At 50.4% G+C, this 18,928-nt stretch overlaps 1 protein-coding gene across 3 annotated transcripts in view; it reads left to right on the top strand.

Moving 5' to 3' along the window:
* The window catches only part of SIL1 (SIL1 nucleotide exchange factor), a 95,536-nt gene that overhangs the window by 10,402 nt on the left and 66,206 nt on the right, over positions 1 to 18,928 (top strand). For all 3 annotated transcript variants that reach the window (XM_039699435.1, XM_039699436.1, XM_039699437.1), the window contains exons 2-3: positions 16,252 to 16,366; positions 18,558 to 18,693. In XM_039699435.1, coding sequence (XP_039555369.1) covers positions 16,262 to 16,366; positions 18,558 to 18,693 — 241 coding nt within the window. In that variant the 5' untranslated portion in view covers positions 16,252 to 16,261. The remainder of the gene's footprint in view (positions 1 to 16,251; positions 16,367 to 18,557; positions 18,694 to 18,928) is intronic.

Genomic DNA, 18,928 nt, shown 5'->3' with positions numbered 1-18,928 from the left:
CTACGAGGCTTCACTTCCCGTGGCTCTGCTGCTTTGGCCAGGTTTGCAGAGGGCGTGGAGGGTGTGTGGCTGCAGTGAGCTCTCCCCCATGCAGAAACACCTCCCTGGGTTGAGCACACCCCAAAACCCTGGTCTGGTCATGCAGACATTCTTGGGGGGTTGGGGACACTGCCCTTTGCGTGTGCCTGGCCCTGGCACACTCTTTCCTTTCTAGTTTCTGGTACACGGAACCCTGTCAACAAGGTCTGGAAGAGCCCTGTGGCAACTCTGCCTCATTGCCTGGACGTCTCATTCCAAACTTCATCTGTAAACATCTCTTTGTCCTTGCTAAAAACACCGTCTCTTAATTTCTCTCTGCAGGAGTATTATTTAATTTGTAACAGTTTTAGGATGTTATTTGAAAAATCCGATATGAAGCTGTATTTCATTTACTGTAATGATCCACTAATGCAGGCATATTTCAAAGGCAGGCAATGCAGTACTGTGGGGTTTAATTAAATTTTGTTTTTCAACTGAGCATCAATAGACAGACAATAACAAATGGTGGACAATATGCATACAGAACAAAGTCTCTTCATTTTCTTTTTCAAGACTCTGGAAGTGAAAATGTATAGCCCTTAAAATGGACTTGGCCTGCTCACAACTGCTGCTTTAGTGTAGTTAACTCACTTCAGGAGGAGTTTTTTCTTCTTACTCTGCCTTACTTAATTTTCTTGCTCTCTTCCTGCCTACAAAATAAACTCTTGCACTGTGGAAAAGTTCCAGCAGGAGCCGTGGGTGATCTAAGTGCTTCTGCAAGTTCTGCATGTAGTTTTGAATACTGTGTTGGTACCTAGCGTGTGATGGCTCCTCCAGATGGGCCCTCCTGAGGGTGACAGAACAGAAGGGCTGGGTGTGAGGTTCCTGTCTCTGGGAACTGGACATGGCATGCGTCAGCCTTGGAAAGGGAGGAAAAAATGGTGTTGCTGCCATGGTTGTACTCAAATCAGGATCAGCAAGTGGCTCTGGAGTGCATTTTGTTCCTCTTCTCCCAGCAAGCGTGGGGTAATCAAGTACAGAGTGTATGTGGGGAAGCTTGGGAAGAGTGTTCCACGTCAGCAGGAGGCTTCTGGGAACCATCTGAGTACTCACAGCTTGGCACTTGGCCACGTGTTCTTGGGTAAAGAAATTTGTCACTGGTGCTGTAAGTGGGCTCCTTAGTTCAGATTTGAGGAGCAGGGTGAGATGTGGTGGCTGAGGCAGATTTGGTTTCTGCAGGTGTCTGGAGAATTTACCATTGTTCAGGAGCAGAACCAGAGTTTGCTGAGGAACCCGATGTGAGTGTGACTCCCACTGCACTCCAGCCCTTTGATTCTCTCAGAAATCTCTCAAAGGCAGAGAGCTGAAAAAAGCATTAATTTTTCAGAGGAAGAGTCTCCATTCAGAGATGTGAGTTCAAGCCATGTCCTGGGTTGATGTCTCAAGCTTTGCCTGCTTAACCTGCCTTCAAAGGCTGGGGGCAAGGGCTGTGCCTGGAGCTGGCACTGCTTTCCACAACTAAGCTGGGCTGGATCACAGTCCAGAGAGCTGCTGGCTGGAAACTGGAGCATGCAAAGGCTGGGAATCTGTGGGAACCTGACTCCTGATGTCTGTGCAGCTGTAAGTGCCTGAAAAGCATGTCTGGAAATGACAGACTGGAGTCTGTGACCTCCTCCTCCCCGGGATCTCAGTGTAACACTTGCCGCGTTCCAGGCACAGCCTGTGTTTGCTCCTTGCTGGAAGCAGTGCCATGAGTCCTTTGCAGCTCTCCTGGTGCCAGGGCCGGCTGCCTGCTGTGTTGTGAGCTGGATGAGAGGCTCCTGGAACAATGGATGGGGTCCTGTGCTCCTGCCAGTCCCTGTGGCTGGAGAAGAGTCCTGGTACAGATAAAAGGGGTATAAATGTAACTTGTATAAAAGGCATTGGATGCTCTTTAAATAAACTGGGAAAACCCCACTCAGCTGAGGTTTGTGCTGGCCCTGCTAATGCTGGGGGAATACGCCCTGCCTGATTCCTTGTTCTTCCCTTGTTCCTTGCTTTAGGCTGCCAGATTTCCCATTTGCTCACTTTTTTGTTGATAGGCAGTGTCGAGGTTCTGTTGCTGGGGTTTGGGGCAGGAGGCTGCTTTTTGGTGGATTGAAGCAACACCTCCAGCTTCTGTCCTTCCTTTGCATCTCCTGCCTTTCTCCCTGTGGCTGCTCTCACTTTGCCATAAACTAATCTCCTTCCAGCCAGGAACCTCAGGCCTCTTTCAGACTCACTTTTATGGAGCCATTATCCATCATCTGTAGAAGGAGAGGCTTTCTTGGCTATGGCAGGACTCAGGTGGCTGCTCCCAGAAGGAGCACACTGGAACACCTGGAGCCAGTGGCTGAGTCCTGGGCTGAGGAGTGTGCCCTCTGTGCAGACCAGGGAGTGCTTGAGCCTGGTCTTTGCAGGAGCAGGTGAGTGATTTGAGATCCTCACAGTACTGCTGTCATGATTTATTCCTGCAGAAGTGCCCACAGCAGTTTTAGGGGTTTGTTCTGCCCAGCAGGATCACAGACAAGGACATGCCTGGGCCCCATGCTTTAGTGGTTCTTGCAGGACTGTGCAGCAAACGGGACCTGCAAAGGGCCTCAATGCAAGGGCACAAGCCCAATGCATGGGAAACTGCAATGGTGCTTGGGAATGAAGAAAAAAAAAGTCTCTAGGACTATATAAAATGAAAAATGAGTAATCTGTAATTCGTTTTGAGGGAATTCTTGTAGCAGGAGAGCATGTGCTGGCTGGGACATTTGCTCAGACAAGTGATAATCCATTGCAGCCCATTCCAGACACCTACAGATACCAGCCTTCCTCTGGCCTCCCTGGGATGAGCGAAGTGCTGTGCCACTGGATGAGGAATGTGGAGTTTCTGGACTATGTGGAGTGATAATTTAAACACCAAATCCTTGTTCCTGATGGGAACTGCTGGTGGCTGCCTGGCGTGGGGGTGCTGCACAGGAGCTGGTGTCTCACAACAAGAAGTGTGCTGGGCTCCACAAGCACTTGGGGCTGCCACCAGCCAGTTCACTTCCTTGGATTTCTCCTTTGGAGTTTGGCAGCCGTCTGCTTCAGGGAGCACAGTGCCTCATAAGAGTTTATTTGATCTGACACATGACAAATTGTTTCTGCTGGCGGCTACTTGAGGCACAGTCTGTTCGCTGGCAGCCGCGGCTCTGCGGGCGCTGGGAAGTGGAGGAAGGCAGCCCTGCCTCCTCCTCTTGGGAAACATCAGCGCAGGGAGCATTACTTTGACCCCCCGCCATCCCAGCCTCCCTTCTGCTGGATGATAACGGTGCTGTTGGCATGGATTATTAATGATGTTTGTGTGCTGGGTGTGTCTGCAGGTGCTGGTTGTGGTTCCTGTGGCGTGTTGGCTGCGGGGCAGAGGAGAACCTGTGTTCTGGAACCAGACCCAGTTGCCACTAAAAATGCTTTGTTAAGTTCCTTTTTTAGGACACCCTTTTAGCTGTGCAGTGAACGGCAGAATATTACATTCCTCAGCAGAATAAAAAGTACATGTCCCCTGTGAGATAGTGTAAATACATTTTATCTGTTCTATTACCTTCAGTTTTCAGAATATGTCCCCTAAGCATTTTAATCTTGTTTTCCAGAGTTGTCTCAGAGTGAGGAATTGTTCCTATTTGCAACTTTGGGAATGATTACTTGTTCATTAATTTCTTCCCTTTCCTGCTGTCCATCTATTATTGCTTCCAAGAGAAAAAAAACCTCTCAGTAAATCTCCTCCGAAACAGGGCTGAGTGCCTGATTAGACAGAGAGTTATGTGTGCTGGGAACGTGTTCCTGGGAGATCATCCTGGAGCTGTGCATGGAGCCCTGGGTGCTGCTGTTCCACGCCCTTGGGCACGTAGAACCCACCAGGTGATGCCTTTTCCTTGGTCTTAAGAGCCAGACACAGTTAGGGGATGAAGGGTTTTTATCTTGGTGTTTAATAAGGATCTTTATGGTGCACCACTTCACCAAGGTGGAATGTGCTGAAATGCACACACATGGTAGATTGCATATACAATTTTATAGATCTTGCAAATGAGCATATTTAACAAAGATGCCTCAATGGGAGGCTTGAAGGAATAGTGTGATATCTTTCTCTTTTGAAGTATTCCTCACTAGATGGGCTTAATTTTAGTTTACAGGATGTACTTTAGAGGGGACCTTGGTTTCTCAAGACAGCGTAGGGCTTTCCAGCCTCCAGCTGAGAGGCCTTTAGGATGTTTGGTTTTCTGGCCTACCAGAACGCCAGGTTTCTGCTAAGTTATCAGACTTAAGGAATTACAAGTGTGCATGTTAAGGGCCCTGAGAATACATAAAAGGTATATAAAAGAAAAGGCAAAAAATCCTCATGGCATCACAGGTGGCCGGGCTGGCTCCCTGCTCCTTGCCCTGGGATGAACAAGCCCAGCAGGCAGCCGGGCACACCTGGAGCACACCTGGAGCACACCTGGAGCACGGTGGCGAGGCAGAGCTGGAGCTCAGGGCAGCTCCAGCACCGAGCAGGGCTTTGCTGCTGCTGTGCTTTGCGTGCAGTGTCAGGGCTGCTATGAAACAGGAACGAGAGGGGACAATGCAGAGCAGTTCCTGCTGCCACGCTTTTGTCCAGCAGCTAAAAGCCAGTTCATAGGGTTTTGTGGAAGGCTTGTTTGCTTTGGTCTTTTTTTGCCCTTTCTTTAAGTACAGACTTAAAAGAGCTGGAGACTGGAGGCCACTGTAGTTATTATTTCTTCCTGAATAGCACAATAAATGTACTGTTTGTTCCATAAATGACGGGGTCCTTGCCTCAGAAAACATGTGAGCTGTTCCCACTGCTGTTCCCTTTGACATATGAGGAACTGCCCCTGCCTGCCTCTGGGTGCGTGGAGATTTCTCACTCATTGGGGTCAGTGCCAAAACTTGTCTTGACATGTGACATGTGTGGTCTCTGGAAGTCACTGTGGAGGCTGTCACTGAAACAGCCTGGATTCACAGAGCAGCTTCATTTAGGTGGCAGCTGATGGAGGAGCTATGCAGAACAGCTGGGGATAAAATCTGCGTGCAGGAGGGGACAGCTGAGGGCTGTGGTCATCTCAGGAGAAGCTCAGACATGTACAGACGTGGTCTGGCAGACCTGTGGTGGGTATGTCATGTCCACACCTGCCATGGCACCACCAGGATGCACAGGCAGCTGCTCAGGATGTTCTGGTGTCTCACAGCAGAGAGGAAGGTGCTGCAGGTGCCTCTTTGATCAGAGCTGAGGGTGTGTGTGGGAACAGCCTGCTGCTCACTGTGGCAGCAGATTTTGAGCTCTTGGCTTTGCCAGTCATCTCACAGCAAACACCAAGACATGGGGAGTGAAAGTCCCTGCGTCCTGTGGCTGCTGCTTGGGTGTTTGCAGAGCCAGGAGGTGCAGTAACAGCCAGGACTGTCAAAGGAAGAACCCTCTGGTCAAAGGAACTGTCTGTGGACCAGTGCTGCTCAACTACTGAGATATGCCAGTCCATGAAATGGCCCTTTATAGGGTGTCTCACCAAAAGGATTTTCCTTTTGAGTGTCTGATCTCCTGCTGTTGGTCTGAGCTCCAGATGAGAAACAGTGCATTGACTGGAAGGTACTGAGGTTACAAACAGAGTAATTGTCCCTTGGAAGAGAAAATTGTGGAGGAAACCCACACATCTCTGTTCTCCTTCCTCAGAGCAGGTTTTGGAGTGCTGTGGCTCAGGGCCAGTGGGGATGGAGCTAAAGTACTGCTCCTGAGTGAACCCCACAGCTCTGAGGAGCAGGGAGCCTGGTCACGGGGCCCAGGAGGGTCCTGGGAGCTTTACTAGCTCTTTAATTCTGTCTCCATAACCCATCAGTGCAGATCTCCCTGGGGCAGCAGAGTGTTCCCTGTGAGGGGAGCCCTGTGGCACAATGGTTCCAGCAGCATGCATGGGGTCCCACAGGCAGTCACAGGAAAGCTGTTTCATAACCTCTGCTGGGATTCATGAGACATTCAGAGACAGGTTCTCCACTCAGTCAACGTTTTATAAGGATTTAAGGCTGAGGAGCTCTTTGAAGCACCCATGCAGCTTGTTCTGCCATGGCAAGGTGAAGATGAACACTGACGTGACTTCCATTCCCAAGGAAAATGCTCTTTTGCACGGATCACAAGCTGTGGCTCTGCTGCTGTTTGAAGAGACCAGAGGAATCTGAGATCCAGGCACTCAGTGCCACATCAAAGCCTTCCCATCTGAAGCTGAGGTGCTGGGGAGCTCCAGCTCCATGTCCTTGGTGTTTGGGCAGCAGAAGGAAAGAAGGTCCCTGAACCAAGAGTTGCTTGGGGGATCAAAGCTCTGCTTAGCAGAAGCCGGGGCAAAAAGCCAGGATGGCAGCAGGAAGGACACAAGCCCTGTGGAAGATCTGGGCCATCTGATAGCAGACCTCCAGAGGAGCCTGGGAGACCTTCTGCTCTGCTGGAGGACTGGGGCCAGCATCTCCCCCTGAGGAGGCAGAGCTGCAGTGTCCCGGGCTTGAGTGGAGCTATTCTGTTGTGCCTGAGGGATTGTTTAATTAAAAAGAATGCTGCACCATCCCATTTCAACTGTTTTCTCCATACATTGCTGCAAGTAACATCTAAAATAGCTCTAAAAGGCAAAAAACCATTCCCCAAAGCAGGGGTGGCAGATGAACACCAGGAGAGGGAAGGAATTATGTTCTCTTTCAGCTTTCTGTGTCTGTGCATTTGCTTCTGCATTTGCAGTCCTTGGGGCTTGTTTTGATTTAAATTTCCTTAGGAAAACTCTGTTGAAGGAATGCTGCCTGCAGTGGCTGGCTGTTCTGCTTTGGCTTTGTCCTGGGGAAGCTTTGATGGCTGGGGAGCAAGAGTTGCTTTTCAGTCTTGGTGGGAAATGCCTGGATAGAGGAATAGCAACCACCACGAGAGTCACTTCTGGATGGTGGGACTGGCAGTCTCTCAGCTCTCCCTTCGTGCTCATTCCTGTCCCAGGGCTTATTTAATTGCTTAACAAAGGCATCCTCTGCAACCACTGAGAAAGGACCAGTGCAGGGAGGGAAAAAGCAAACCTGCATCAAGCCTTTCATCCAAGCACAGGGAGATATTGCTGCTGACCTCAGTGTTTGTAACTATGGTGTCCACGTTGGAATGGAGCGAGCAGCTGAGCCCCAGCATGGGGATTGATGTGTCCAGATTGATGCAGGACTGGGAGAAAGTGAGGACCGGTCCTGAGGGAACCTGTGTGGCAGCAGGTTGTGTTCATCCCCAGAGAGCTCCTTATTCCCCTTCAGGGGTGGTTTTGAGATTGGCTTGTTAGGGCTTTATCCCAGGTTTTGCTGCCAGTCTGGCAGCTCCTGCCTGGGTTTGACCCACAAGGTGGATCCCAGTGGCCTCTGCCTTTTGTGGCAAGCTGGGAGCTTGCCACAAAACTGGAAGCATGAGCCAGGGCTGAACATCCAGCCAGGCATCCCATGCAATCAATCCACAAGCAGCTATGCCATATTATTCCTGACCCCGTTTCCAGAGCATGTAGCAGGCGAGCCCCACGTTTGCTGCCATCCTGCTCCCTGCTGCTCCCGTCCCCTCGGTTATCACAGGGAGTCAGAGCTGTCACCACTGACTGGTGCTCTGTGGAGAGGTGAGAAAATGCATTTTTCAAAAAGCTCACAGCTCGTGGTTCTTGGCAGATCGATAGGGAAGCTGGAGGAGTCCTTTGCATGCCCACAGTTGGGGCACCTCTGTGCCAGGTGCTCTGCAGGGAGTGGCAGGGGTTCCTTGGCTTGGCAATCCCCATGGGAACCTGCAGGCTGAGCTGGGGCTCCTGGCTGGGACAGGCTGAGCTACAGCCAGGGGCAGGGATGGTTGTGCTGGGCAGGCGCTGTGTTGTGGGTGCTGCTGTGGGAGTCATGTGCTGGATCCATCACCACTGGATTTGTGTAACACTGAGCAGGAATTTTTCATGGTTTCTTAACCTCTTAATGGAGTTTCTTTATAGGGAAGCTGGCATCTGACAGGGGAAGGAGGTTGTTATTCCCTATGAGAACCATGGGTGAACAGCAGGAACTTGGAAAATACAAAAAGCTGTTTCCAGAGAGGCTGGGAATAAGCCAGTTAAATCTTTGGCAATTCATGGGCCCAGCTGCAGTGGGACATCAGGATTCTCTGGGACCTTGTTAGCACAGCATGTGCTTTCTCTCCTGTTAGAGTCTCCAAGTTTGGGAAAGCAGAGGGGATAAAAATGCACAGAATGCTGGGAGACTCCTGTGATAGCGTGAGTCAAGGTGTCACCTTGCAAATAGGAACTGATGGAAAGGATAGATCTGAGTTGGGGGAGAAAACACCACTTATTGTATGTGCTGTGCATGGGAAGTTGCAGCATGGGGTGGGAGAAGGGAATAGGTACAGGCAGGACGAGAGATGGTTTTGGCTGGGATTCGGGGTGGTGGGGAGGTGAGGAGGAAGGGAAAAGCTGTTCCATGTGATTGAGGTCAGGCAGTGTGACAGCTTTCAGAAAGAAGTTTGTCCTGAAGGTCCCTGTGCATCTCTCATCTCCAGGCAAGTCCTAAAGTCCTAAATTGGAGCAAATCAGCACTAGTGCTGTGGTGTGGGCCCAGAGGTCCCTGCCAACCCCAGAGCTCTGAGGAGTGAGAGTGTCATGTGGTGTGCAGGCAGTGCAGAGCCCTGCGAGAGCAGCTGCCAGAAATTCAGAGAGATGCACTGCTTATAAATAATAAATGATAAATTCAGCCTCTGATCTCCGAGGCACGCTCTGCTTCTGCACACTCCATGCTGACAGAGAAGATCCCCCATCCTGGACTCAGCAGTCTGTCTCTGGCGTGGAGGGTCTGAGGGATGCTGGGGAGGCAGCTCATGGAATTGGGGTCGTGCTGAGCCACGGTGGAGCGTGGCCCCTTCTGCCAGCAGCACTAATGAGCGTGGCCCCTGTGCCACGGCTGCTAAGGAGCATGGGGAGGGTGAGGGCAGCCTTGCTCAGGCTTCAAACCACCCCAGAACAAAGCTGTGCTCCTGCCCTCTGGAGAGCAGCGTTTTGTGTGAATGCAGCTTGCTGAACGAATTAATTAAGTCAATTTAAATGATAGGCTAAACGATGCTTAATGTTAAACTTCACGAGTTGTGTAAACAGCAGGGTCAGGGTTGCTGTGGCTGGGTAGAAGGGCGGTTCTGGCTTTATCCAAGTGATGCACAACAACTCCCTCCCCTGCTCTTGGGGGAGCTGTGGCAGTGCTGGTGAAGCTGCTGGTGTCAAGAGTTTCTCCTGCCGTGCCCGGGCACTGCTGGGCTATCTCCTGCTGCTGCACACATCCCTGTCCTGCTCCCGGCACCTGGCAGTGCTGTCAGAGCTGTGTTGGGTGGTGTCATGGCCAAGCTGCTGCTCGAGGGGCTGATGTGAGCTGATGGCTGCACAGGTAGCCTGGAGGGATTATTAATTTTTATTGTTATTATTTGTTAGCAGCGGTTACAAAGGTTGCATGAGTGCTCAGTAGATGGCCAGCTCTGTAAACGTGTTTGTACCATGGTTATCCTGCCCCTCCCACCCTGTGCCCGTGTCACAATTCCCTCCTGTGGGCTGGTTCCAGTTTGGAGCAGGGCTTCTGCTGCAGGTGGGAGCAGGACCTGCTGCCCATGCTCAGGCTGGGCCCAGCCAGCCCAGTTTATTCCTGCCAACCTCAAAGTGTGGCTTTCTTGCTGTGTGGGTTCTCTGTAGGCAGCAAAAGGTTGTTCCACAACTTTTCCCTTTGTGTAGGAGTGTTTTTAACATGCCAGAGCAGAGTCCTAGTAGGAGTAAATGATGAGGAGCAAGCAAGAAGAATAAATGTTTTTTTAAAGCAATTTCATAAGCGACATGAATGGAATGGCCTGTATGGCAGCTACACCCTCTCCGCTGAGATCCTGGAGGTGTGAGGGGGCTTGCAAACAACTGCTGCTCCCTGGGTGTCCTGCCTGGCTGGGGCTTCGTGCCCAGGTGGGACCCTCTGGTAGGGCTTGGGGCTCTCACTGTGATGGGGCTGGGGATACCCACTGGAGGCACAGGGGTGCTTTCCTGAGGACAGGATGCCTGGAGGAGCAGAGCTGCTGCGATCATCCAGGTCAATACCTCAGGTGATGGGGTGTGCAGGTTGTCCTGCTTGAAAGCACGGGGTTGTGCAGACCCAGCTCGTGACTGGGGAAGGGCATTAGAGTGTGGCCTCCCAAAAATCCTCTTTTGCCTGCCAGCTGTTTCCTCTCCTAGGCGCAGGCTGAATTTCAGCTCCAAGCCTCCTCTTTCTCCTGTTGGTGTAGCTGTACAGTCAGCAAGCAGGAGGGACAGCTAGCCACAGGGTGCTCCCAAGGTGTCTGTAGCATACCAGTGAACATGAGTGCTCCTCACAGGCCTGGGGACCCTCTTGCTCAGAGGAGGAAAATTGCAGGTCGGGTCAGCTACATTTCCTTCTCTTTCTGCGTGGCACTGCACATCACTCAGCCTGTCACGGTGGGCTTGGCCGTGGATGCCACCCGTTGGAAGGACATTGTGTGTGAAGGGGATCTCAGCTCGCTGTGAGTGCACTCTGTGTCCTGAGAGCCTCTCCAACCCCACAACCCCTGTGCACGGCTGGCTGTTCCTGAGCTGCTGTTGCTCAGGAAACTTCCCCTTCAGCCACAGAGGCTGTGAGTGCCGGCAGGTCTCTGTGCCCTGGTTCAGCTGGAGGTGCCTGGGCTGTGTTCCTGAGGGTTCCCATCTCTGCCCTGCACTCATCAAGAGAGCTCTTTCAGTGCTTTGTGCTGGGAGGCACATGATGTGCTGCTGCTGCTCCCACTGCCATCTCAGGGAGGCTGGCTGGACAAAACCTGGCCTGAGTCCGTTCATCTGCAGACAGTTTTTTATCCCTAGGTGAAAACAAGGATTAGCTTATTGCTATTGTTTATTCTTAGAGATAATTGGTATTTTTGTATCAGCACTGGGGTGGCAGCAGGACCAGGACAGTGCCTGTCCCTTGTGCTGGCACTGTTGAGGGACCTCCAATCTTGTGTCCAGTTCTGAGCTGTCATGGCAAGAAAACTTAGAGATAATTGGTATTTTTGTATCAGCACTGGGGTGGCAGCAGGACCAGGACAGTGCCTTGTGCTGGCAGTGTTGAGGGACCTCCAATCTTGTGTCCAGTTCTGAGCTCTCATGGCAAGAAAAATATGGAGGGGCTGGAGTGTGTCCAGAGAAGGGAATGGAGCTGGGAAGGGGCTGGAGAGTCAGTGCTGTGAGGAGCAGCTGGGAAAGGGGCTCAGCCTAGAGAAAAGGAGGCTCAGAGGGAACCTTCTCCAGGAGGGAGGTGCCAGGTTGGAGTTGGGTTTTGCTCCCAAGGAACAAGGGACAAGACAAGAGGAAATGGCCTGCAAGCTCTGCCAGCGGAGGCTCAGGGGGGACATCAGCAGGAGTTTCCCCATGGAAAGGGTGGTCAGCCTTGGCAGGGGCTGCCCAGGGAGGTTTGGAGTGCCCATCCCTGGAGGTGTCCAAGGAAGGGCTGGAGGTGACACTGAGTGCTCTGGGCTGGGGACAAGGTGGGCATGGGGCACAGCTTGGACTCGATGGTCTTGGAAGTCTCTTTGAACCTTGATGATTCTGGAATTCTGTTTCCAGCTGGCTGCAAAGCCAGAGGCTGATGTTGGGGCTGAGGAGCGTTGGGGATGTCTGTGTGCTGTCCTGGAGCAGCAGGTCAGAGCTCAGATGAGGCTCCTGGCGCATTTGTTGGAGTGGCACAGGACGGGCAGGGTGGGCTCTGTGCCAGGATGTGAAAGCACAGCGCAGTGCTGCCAGCAGCAGGAGGCATGAATGAAATGTGCTCATCTCGCTGGCTTCCCTGGAGCTGTCACCTGTGACTGTGGGAGCTGCATTCCCAGGGCTGTGCAGCTGCCTGTGCACAGCTCTGCCCTCAGTGGAATGTCCCTGCTCATGGGGAGCACAACTCTGGGCTGCTGTTTCTGCCACCGCTGGCGCAGGCTGGGATTTCTGGAGCTGTGGAGCAGAACCTCCCAGGCAGCAACATCTCCTCCTCTGACAGGACAGTTACTGCCAGCAGTGGAGACTTCTCGGAGTCTGACCCTTTGCTCTTTCCCTAGTATCTGATTTTGTTTGACAAAAAAGGATTATTAAGAAAAAAATCAGCCCCTCCACACTGCACAAGGGGAATTTGTGGCTTTCCTAGTCCAGCCTTGCTGCTGCCTGGCTGCTGTACATGCTAGATCCCCAAAGATGCCCTCAAACCCAAGCAAACATTCCCTGTGCAGGTGGGGTCACCGTGACCACCCTTTCTGCTTCACAGGCTGCAAGGGTTGTTTCTGGAAATCCATTGTGTCCACAGAACATGCTGTGTGGAAATCCTCTCCTGCCCTCTGCGTGCGTCTGTCTGTGAGGAGATGTCAGCCTGTGCAGCCTGCTCTCCAGGAGCTCCAGAGCCCCCCGTTCACATGTTGGCTCCTCCTGCCTACCTGGGACCGAAGCAAAGTGCTAATTGTTGTGCAGATGTCATCTGCCAGGCAGGCAGGAGGCTGGAGGCTTGAAAGAGGCTGTGCTGTCATTTGCTAGCAGCCTCCTCGGTACACGTGAGCTCTATTTTTATTGGGAGTGTGTGTTTGCTTTCAGCCACTGCTTTGTTGAATTTATCTTTCTTTTTTTTTCTTTTTTTTTTTTTTTTTCTTCTTTCTTTTTTTTCTTTTCCTTTTATTTCCAGGCTTACGGATAAAGTTTTAGGGATACATCTATTTTTCATTATTCCAGTTTTGCTGCTTGTTTTATAACGGAGAAAACCTCAACCAAACCCAAAAACCTGTTCCCTGTGTAAAAAGCATTAGTTTGTTCTGAGATGAGAGGGAATTGTGTATTGTGGTCATGCTGGACTGAGGTCATGTCTGTGGGACTGTCCAGAAGGGCACGAAGATCAAGATCTGGGAGCAGGGGGAGTTTGAGGCTGTGCATGGTGCTCTGGGTGTGGCAGCTCAGCGTGTTGGTTGCAGCCTGGTTTTGCTTGGCCATGTCCCAGGAGAGAGATAGAGGCTCTGGCCACAGGTTGGCTTATGAAAACAGGGAGCTTTTCTTCTACTCCAGCTGTGGTTTAATAAGGGCTTGTGGGTCCTTGAGGTGGTTCTTTTGTCTGTGTGCTGTCCTGGAGCAGCAGGTCAGAGCTCAGATGAGGCTCCTGGCGCATTTGTTGGAGTGGCACAGGACGGGCAGGGTGGGCTCTGTGCCAGGATGTGAAAGCACAGCGCAGTGCTGCCAGCAGCAGGAGGCATGAATGAAATGTGCTCATCTCGCTGGCTTCCCTGGAGCTGTCACCTGTGACTGTGGGAGCTGCATTCCCAGGGCTGTGCAGCTGCCTGTGCACAGCTCTGCCCTCAGTGGAATGTCCCTGCTCATGGGGAGCACAACTCTGGGCTGCTGTTTCTGCCACCGCTGGCGCAGGCTGGGATTTCTGGAGCTGTGGAGCAGAACCTCCCAGGCAGCAACATCTCCTCCTCTGACAGGACAGTTACTGCCAGCAGTGGAGACTTCTCGGAGTCTGACCCTTTGCTCTTTCCCTAGTATCTGATTTTGTTTGACAAAAAAGGATTATTAAGAAAAAAATCAGCCCCTCCACACTGCACAAGGGGAATTTGTGGCTTTCCTAGTCCAGCCTTGCTGCTGCCTGGCTGCTGTACATGCTAGATCCCCAAAGATGCCCTCAAACCCAAGCAAACATTCCCTGTGCAGGTGGGGTCACCGTGACCACCCTTTCTGCTTCACAGGCTGCAAGGGTTGTTTCTGGAAATCCATTGTGTCCACAGAACATGCTGTGTGGAAATCCTCTCCTGCCCTCTGCGTGCGTCTGTCTGTGAGGAGATGTCAGCCTGTGCAGCCTGCTCTCCAGGAGCTCCAGAGCCCCCCGTTCACATGTTGGCTCCTCCTGCCTACCTGGGACCGAAGCAAAGTGCTAATTGTTGTGCAGATGTCATCTGCCAGGCAGGCAGGAGGCTGGAGGCTTGAAAGAGGCTGTGCTGTCATTTGCTAGCAGCCTCCTCGGTACACGTGAGCTCTATTTTTATTGGGAGTGTGTTTTTTCTTTCAGCCACTGCTTTGTTGAATTTATCTTTCTTTTTTTTTTCTTTCCTTTTTTTTTTTTCTTCTTTTTTTTCCTTTTCTTTTTATTTCCAGGCTTGCGGATAAAGTTTTAGGGATACATCTATTTTTCATTATTCCAGTTTTGCTGCTTGTTTTATAACGGAGAAAACCTCAACCAAACCCAAAAACCTGTTCCCTGTGTAAAAAGCATTAGTTTGTTCTGAGATGAGAGGGAATTGTGTATTGTGGTCATGCTGGACTGAGGTCATGTCTGTGGGACTGTCCAGAAGGGCACGAAGATCAAGATCTGGGAGCAGGGGGAGTTTGAGGCTGTGCATGGTGCTCTGGGTGTGGCAGCTCAGCGTGTTGGTTGCAGCCTGGTTTTGCTTGGCCATGTCCCAGGAGAGAGATAGAGGCTCTGGCCACAGGTTGGCTTATGAAAACAGGGAGCTTTTCTTCTACTCCAGCTGTGGTTTAATAAGGGCTTGTGGGTCCTTGAGGTGGTTCTTTGACCCTTTAGAAAAGAGGAGACACTGAAAGAGGAAATGGGAGGTGATGCTTTCCTGCACTGTGTGAGTTAAGCAGGGGAACTCATTGCTCAGGGATGCTGTGGTGTCAGAAATCCATATCTGTTCAAAACCCAATTAATGAGAAAATCCAGCTGATGTGGTAGAGGTGGCTCAGAGGTAGAGGCTGCTGGCAGGAAGACCCTGGCTCAGGAGTTTCTGGAAGATGCAGAAGGGCTGCTGCTCAGGAAGACCCTGGCTCAGGAGTTTCTGGAAGAAATACATCAGGTGCACTGTTACCTCTGCTCTCTGCTCTGTCCCTCTCCTGTCCATCACTGACCAGGGGGATGTGAAGAGTTGCTTTTTCTTTTTCTGGCAAAAACGAAGCAGGGTTTGTAGTAACAAAGTGGAGTGGAGGGACAAGGTAGCAGTGAAAGTGTGGAAGGAGAGGAGGCTTCCCCTTCATGTCCCTGAAGGCTTCTGGGGCAGAGGCTCTTTGATGGCAGGAGCTGGTGTTGGGTGCTGCTGTGAGCAGGTTTTCTGCTTTGTGGGACACAAAGTGGTTGTCAAGGAGGGGAAACTCTGCTACCTGATGTGCCATCCTGATGGACAGCAAAGCGAGATATTTCGGACTGCATGTAGGGGAGGAACTTCTTCAAAACCTGGATAGGAGTAGGAGCAGACTTGATGGAGGGATGAGTAACGAAGGAGTGTTTGAACGGAACTAATCAGTCCCATCTTCTTTCAAAAGACCTCATTTAGTTTAATTTAGCAGCGTGTAAATTTAGAGCCAATCAAAGGAAATACTTGTGCAGCCTGTGTGCTGGCAGGCTGCTGCACTCCCTAGCCCAGCAGTGAGCTGAAGGCTGTGGGTGGATCCCGAGCCTCGTGTGAGGCACTGGGGGCACACGTGTGTGTGCTCACATGCAGGGTGGGCACACCAGCTCCGTGCCCGGGCAGTGGCACCCACGGCAGCAGAACCCTTCATTTCCCCTCTGACGTGGTCCATCAGGGAGCCTCTGTGCCATGGCTCTGCTCCCTGGTCCACCTGAGCCTGCTCAGAGCCAGCTCCTGGCCCCACGGCTGGGCTGAGCCTCTGCTCTGAGCAGCAGGGAAAGCCTTGTGCTGTAGGCACCACCAAGTAAACCTTGCTGATCTCTGCAAAATGTTGTTTTCCTCAAGAAAAACCTACATATGGATTAGGTGAACCCCTGATCCTTGGACAGCTGGTCGTTTTGTTTAATTTGAATTAACGTAGCTACTTCTGTGCTTAAAATGAGGCACAGGCATAAAAAGCCCTCACGGGATTGCACTGCTTTTTATTTTTCCTTCCAGTTGTCATCCGTGGCACTGACACAGTGATTTTAAACAAGTCTTGCAGGTCTCCTCATATTTTCCAGGAGAGATATTGTCCCCTGTGGGGTCAGTATAAGTTGCTTGGAATTACTTGTCACAAACCCCATTAGCAGTGAGCCCCCCACAAGTCCCCTGTGCTCACACCTCGAGGTGTTGTGCTTCCTGCTGTGTCACACCTCTGATTCCATGCTGTGTTGCAAAGTGTTGTGTAGAGTCCTGAAACCTGCAAAAATGGAAAAAAAATACTGTTGGGTTTGTTTTGCTTTGCATTTCAGGCTGGTGGCAATGTCTCCTTGGGCCGGGCTCCTCTCCACCACTGCCAGAGTCAGCCTGCTGCTGCTGCTGGGGTCTGTGCTCTTCTCCTGCTCCAGCCTGGGCCACAGAGTACCTGTAAGTTTTGGCTGCTCCAGCTTGTTTTCAGACTGATGAAACATGGATGCTTTTTGCCTTTAAAGAAATGCCCATTATTCTTTAGGAAATGTCTTTCTCCTGCTTGAATTATGAAAACAAACCAGAAAGGGTTCTACTGATTTCTGTGTAAATGAAGAATTGCTTGTGTGGTGCTGCCAGCTTTTGCTAGAAATGCTAATGAAAATGGGGTATTGCAAAGTAACTGTGGCCAGACAGTGACAGCAACACTTAAATGAACCAAGTCACATCCTTTTATCCTTACTGAGCATTTAAACCCTGGCACTTTTCCTGAGCAGAGCTGGTAAACATCAGCTGTCTCCATTATGTGTTTGAACAGATCCAGCACTGGAAGGCCTGGTGGTAAATTTACAATAGCCTGTATCACTAACTCCCTCTTGGATAATCACAGAACTGTGGAAATCAGCTAAGTAATAACTGCTCCACTCACTCCTTTTTAGTCCTGTTGAGTCTTGGCTCAGAAAATGTTAACATTGATTTTCATCTGCAGAACCTGGGCTTTTATGGCTGTGATTGTTCCTGAGCTTTAACCATTTGTTATAATTTGAACAATTGCAAGCCCCTGATGTGCTCAGCAAAAGCAGGAGTTAAGATCTGGTTTCTCGTGTATTTCTGAAATCGCAGTCCCTTTCCACAGCTGAAATAAAAACATTCTATAGGTTTGTCAGCCATCTTTTGTGTGTTATCACAATCATGGAATTGTGAAATTGTTTAGGTTGGGAGAGACCTTTATGATCATTGAGTGCAACCTTTAACCCAGTGCTGCCAAGGCCACCACCAACCCACGTCCCCAAGTGCCACATCCACACTGTCGTTGCTACTGTGTGTGTTTTGCTCAGGTTGACATTTCTGTTGCTTAGAAAGACTCTTCTGGGCTGGAAATGGATATTTATATGCATAGCATCCAAATTCTGACAGAAAATGTGCATGCATTTTTTCCCAAAGAGTGGAAGAACTGAAGGCAAAATGTGTCCCAGAATTTCCAGTTAACCTCTGAATTTACTTATATTTTTCGCTGTGAAAACATCCTAAGGATTAAGATCCAAACACTTCATGAAGTGAGCTGTAACTCCATCTTAATTGCCAACAATTAGGACTAATCATTCCCTGTAGGTTGGTTATCTCAAATTCTTCAGTGGTGACTGAATTGGTGATCTCAGAAGCTGAAAATATTCCCTTCAGCAGACACTGAGCTGTGGGGATGATGAGCCTGGACCAGTTCATCTGTTCCTGTTGGAACCAGAGCAGCCCAGACCCAGGAATCAATGCCTGGTGTGAGAGTACAGGTACTTTCTGTGCACTCTCCAGAGTTTTTTATGACTCCCACCAGCTCCCTAGGGAGGCTTTCCATTGAACACCAAGGTTTCCCTCACAGCAAGGATATTTTTTCCCTGCTGTTCTCCCCTATTCTTCCCTTGGTGTAACATCAAGCCGCTCGTGCTGGCTGCTCTCCCACACCTCTGGCAGCCTCGTGCTGCGCTTGCCATGGAGGTGGTGATTAAATCCCTGCCTCATTGTTTTAAAAGCCTTGGAGAACACTGGAAGAGGGTGGAGAAGAGGATCCTCACATTTGTATCATGTGGGCAACTCGGTGTGTTTTTTCCCGTGTCCTATTTTGGAAACAGTTGAACTATTTTAGCTGAAATCTTCTCCAAGCCTGAAATAAGTGCATTTAAGAAAAAGAAAAAAAGAACCAAAAACTAACAAAACCCAAAAAAACCCCACCAAACCCCAAACCAACCAACAAGCCTTGAGGCATTCCACTCGTGTGGAAAATTTCAGCTGAAAAAGTTAAAAGTTTGACATATTTTTAGGCAAGGGAAAATGGGGTCTTACAATGTTACACAACCCTAATAGCCAGGGCTCCTGCCTCTGACTGAAATACAGGTGAGGCTCTGTGAGAGCTGGTTTGGAATCTGCAACCTGCTCTGGAATAGGAAATAAGCTGCGTTGCTTTGTTCAGCATAAATGTCATGCTAGTTATGCATGTTTAACCTTTAATATACTTTAAATCTAAATTTAACCATGTGGAAAGAATCTCAGATGTAAAAAAAAAAAAATCTGCTGGCAAGGGAAAAAATTTTGTATTCTCAGCCAGCACTAAATTACCCAGATGCAATTGCTAATGAGCTGAATCTCTTCTCTCCAAAAGGAGTTTGCCCTTACAAAAATAGAAGAGAGCAACATAAAAGATGACAGTGGGAAGGAGCCGGGGACAGAGGATGACGCTGATCCTGAGGACCTGGAAGTGTTTTACCCCACGGATCAGTGGCAAACCCTGCGTCCAGGTAACTGCTGCTGGCTAATTATAGCATGCCTCTGGAACCCACCTGCCAGCACTGACAGGAGCCGTGCAGACACTCCAAGAGCTGTTTGTTCCCATGACAATGTGTGCTTTTGCTGGTGTTCACATAAAGAGAAGGATGCAGTGACCCAGTGCAGGGACTGGAGGCCGTGGGCAAAGCGTCCAAGGAGGGGAGCAGCTGCTCCAGGGCTTTCAGGTCACTGGAGCAGGAGGAGTGG

This window comes from Passer montanus, unplaced genomic scaffold, assembly GCF_014805655.1.
Source record: "Passer montanus isolate IOZ18808 unplaced genomic scaffold, ASM1480565v1 scaffold133, whole genome shotgun sequence".
Lineage (NCBI taxonomy): Eukaryota > Metazoa > Chordata > Aves > Passeriformes > Passeridae > Passer > Passer montanus.
The sequence above is the reverse complement of the archived record's forward strand: the minus strand, read 5'-3'. Positions and strand labels throughout refer to the sequence as shown.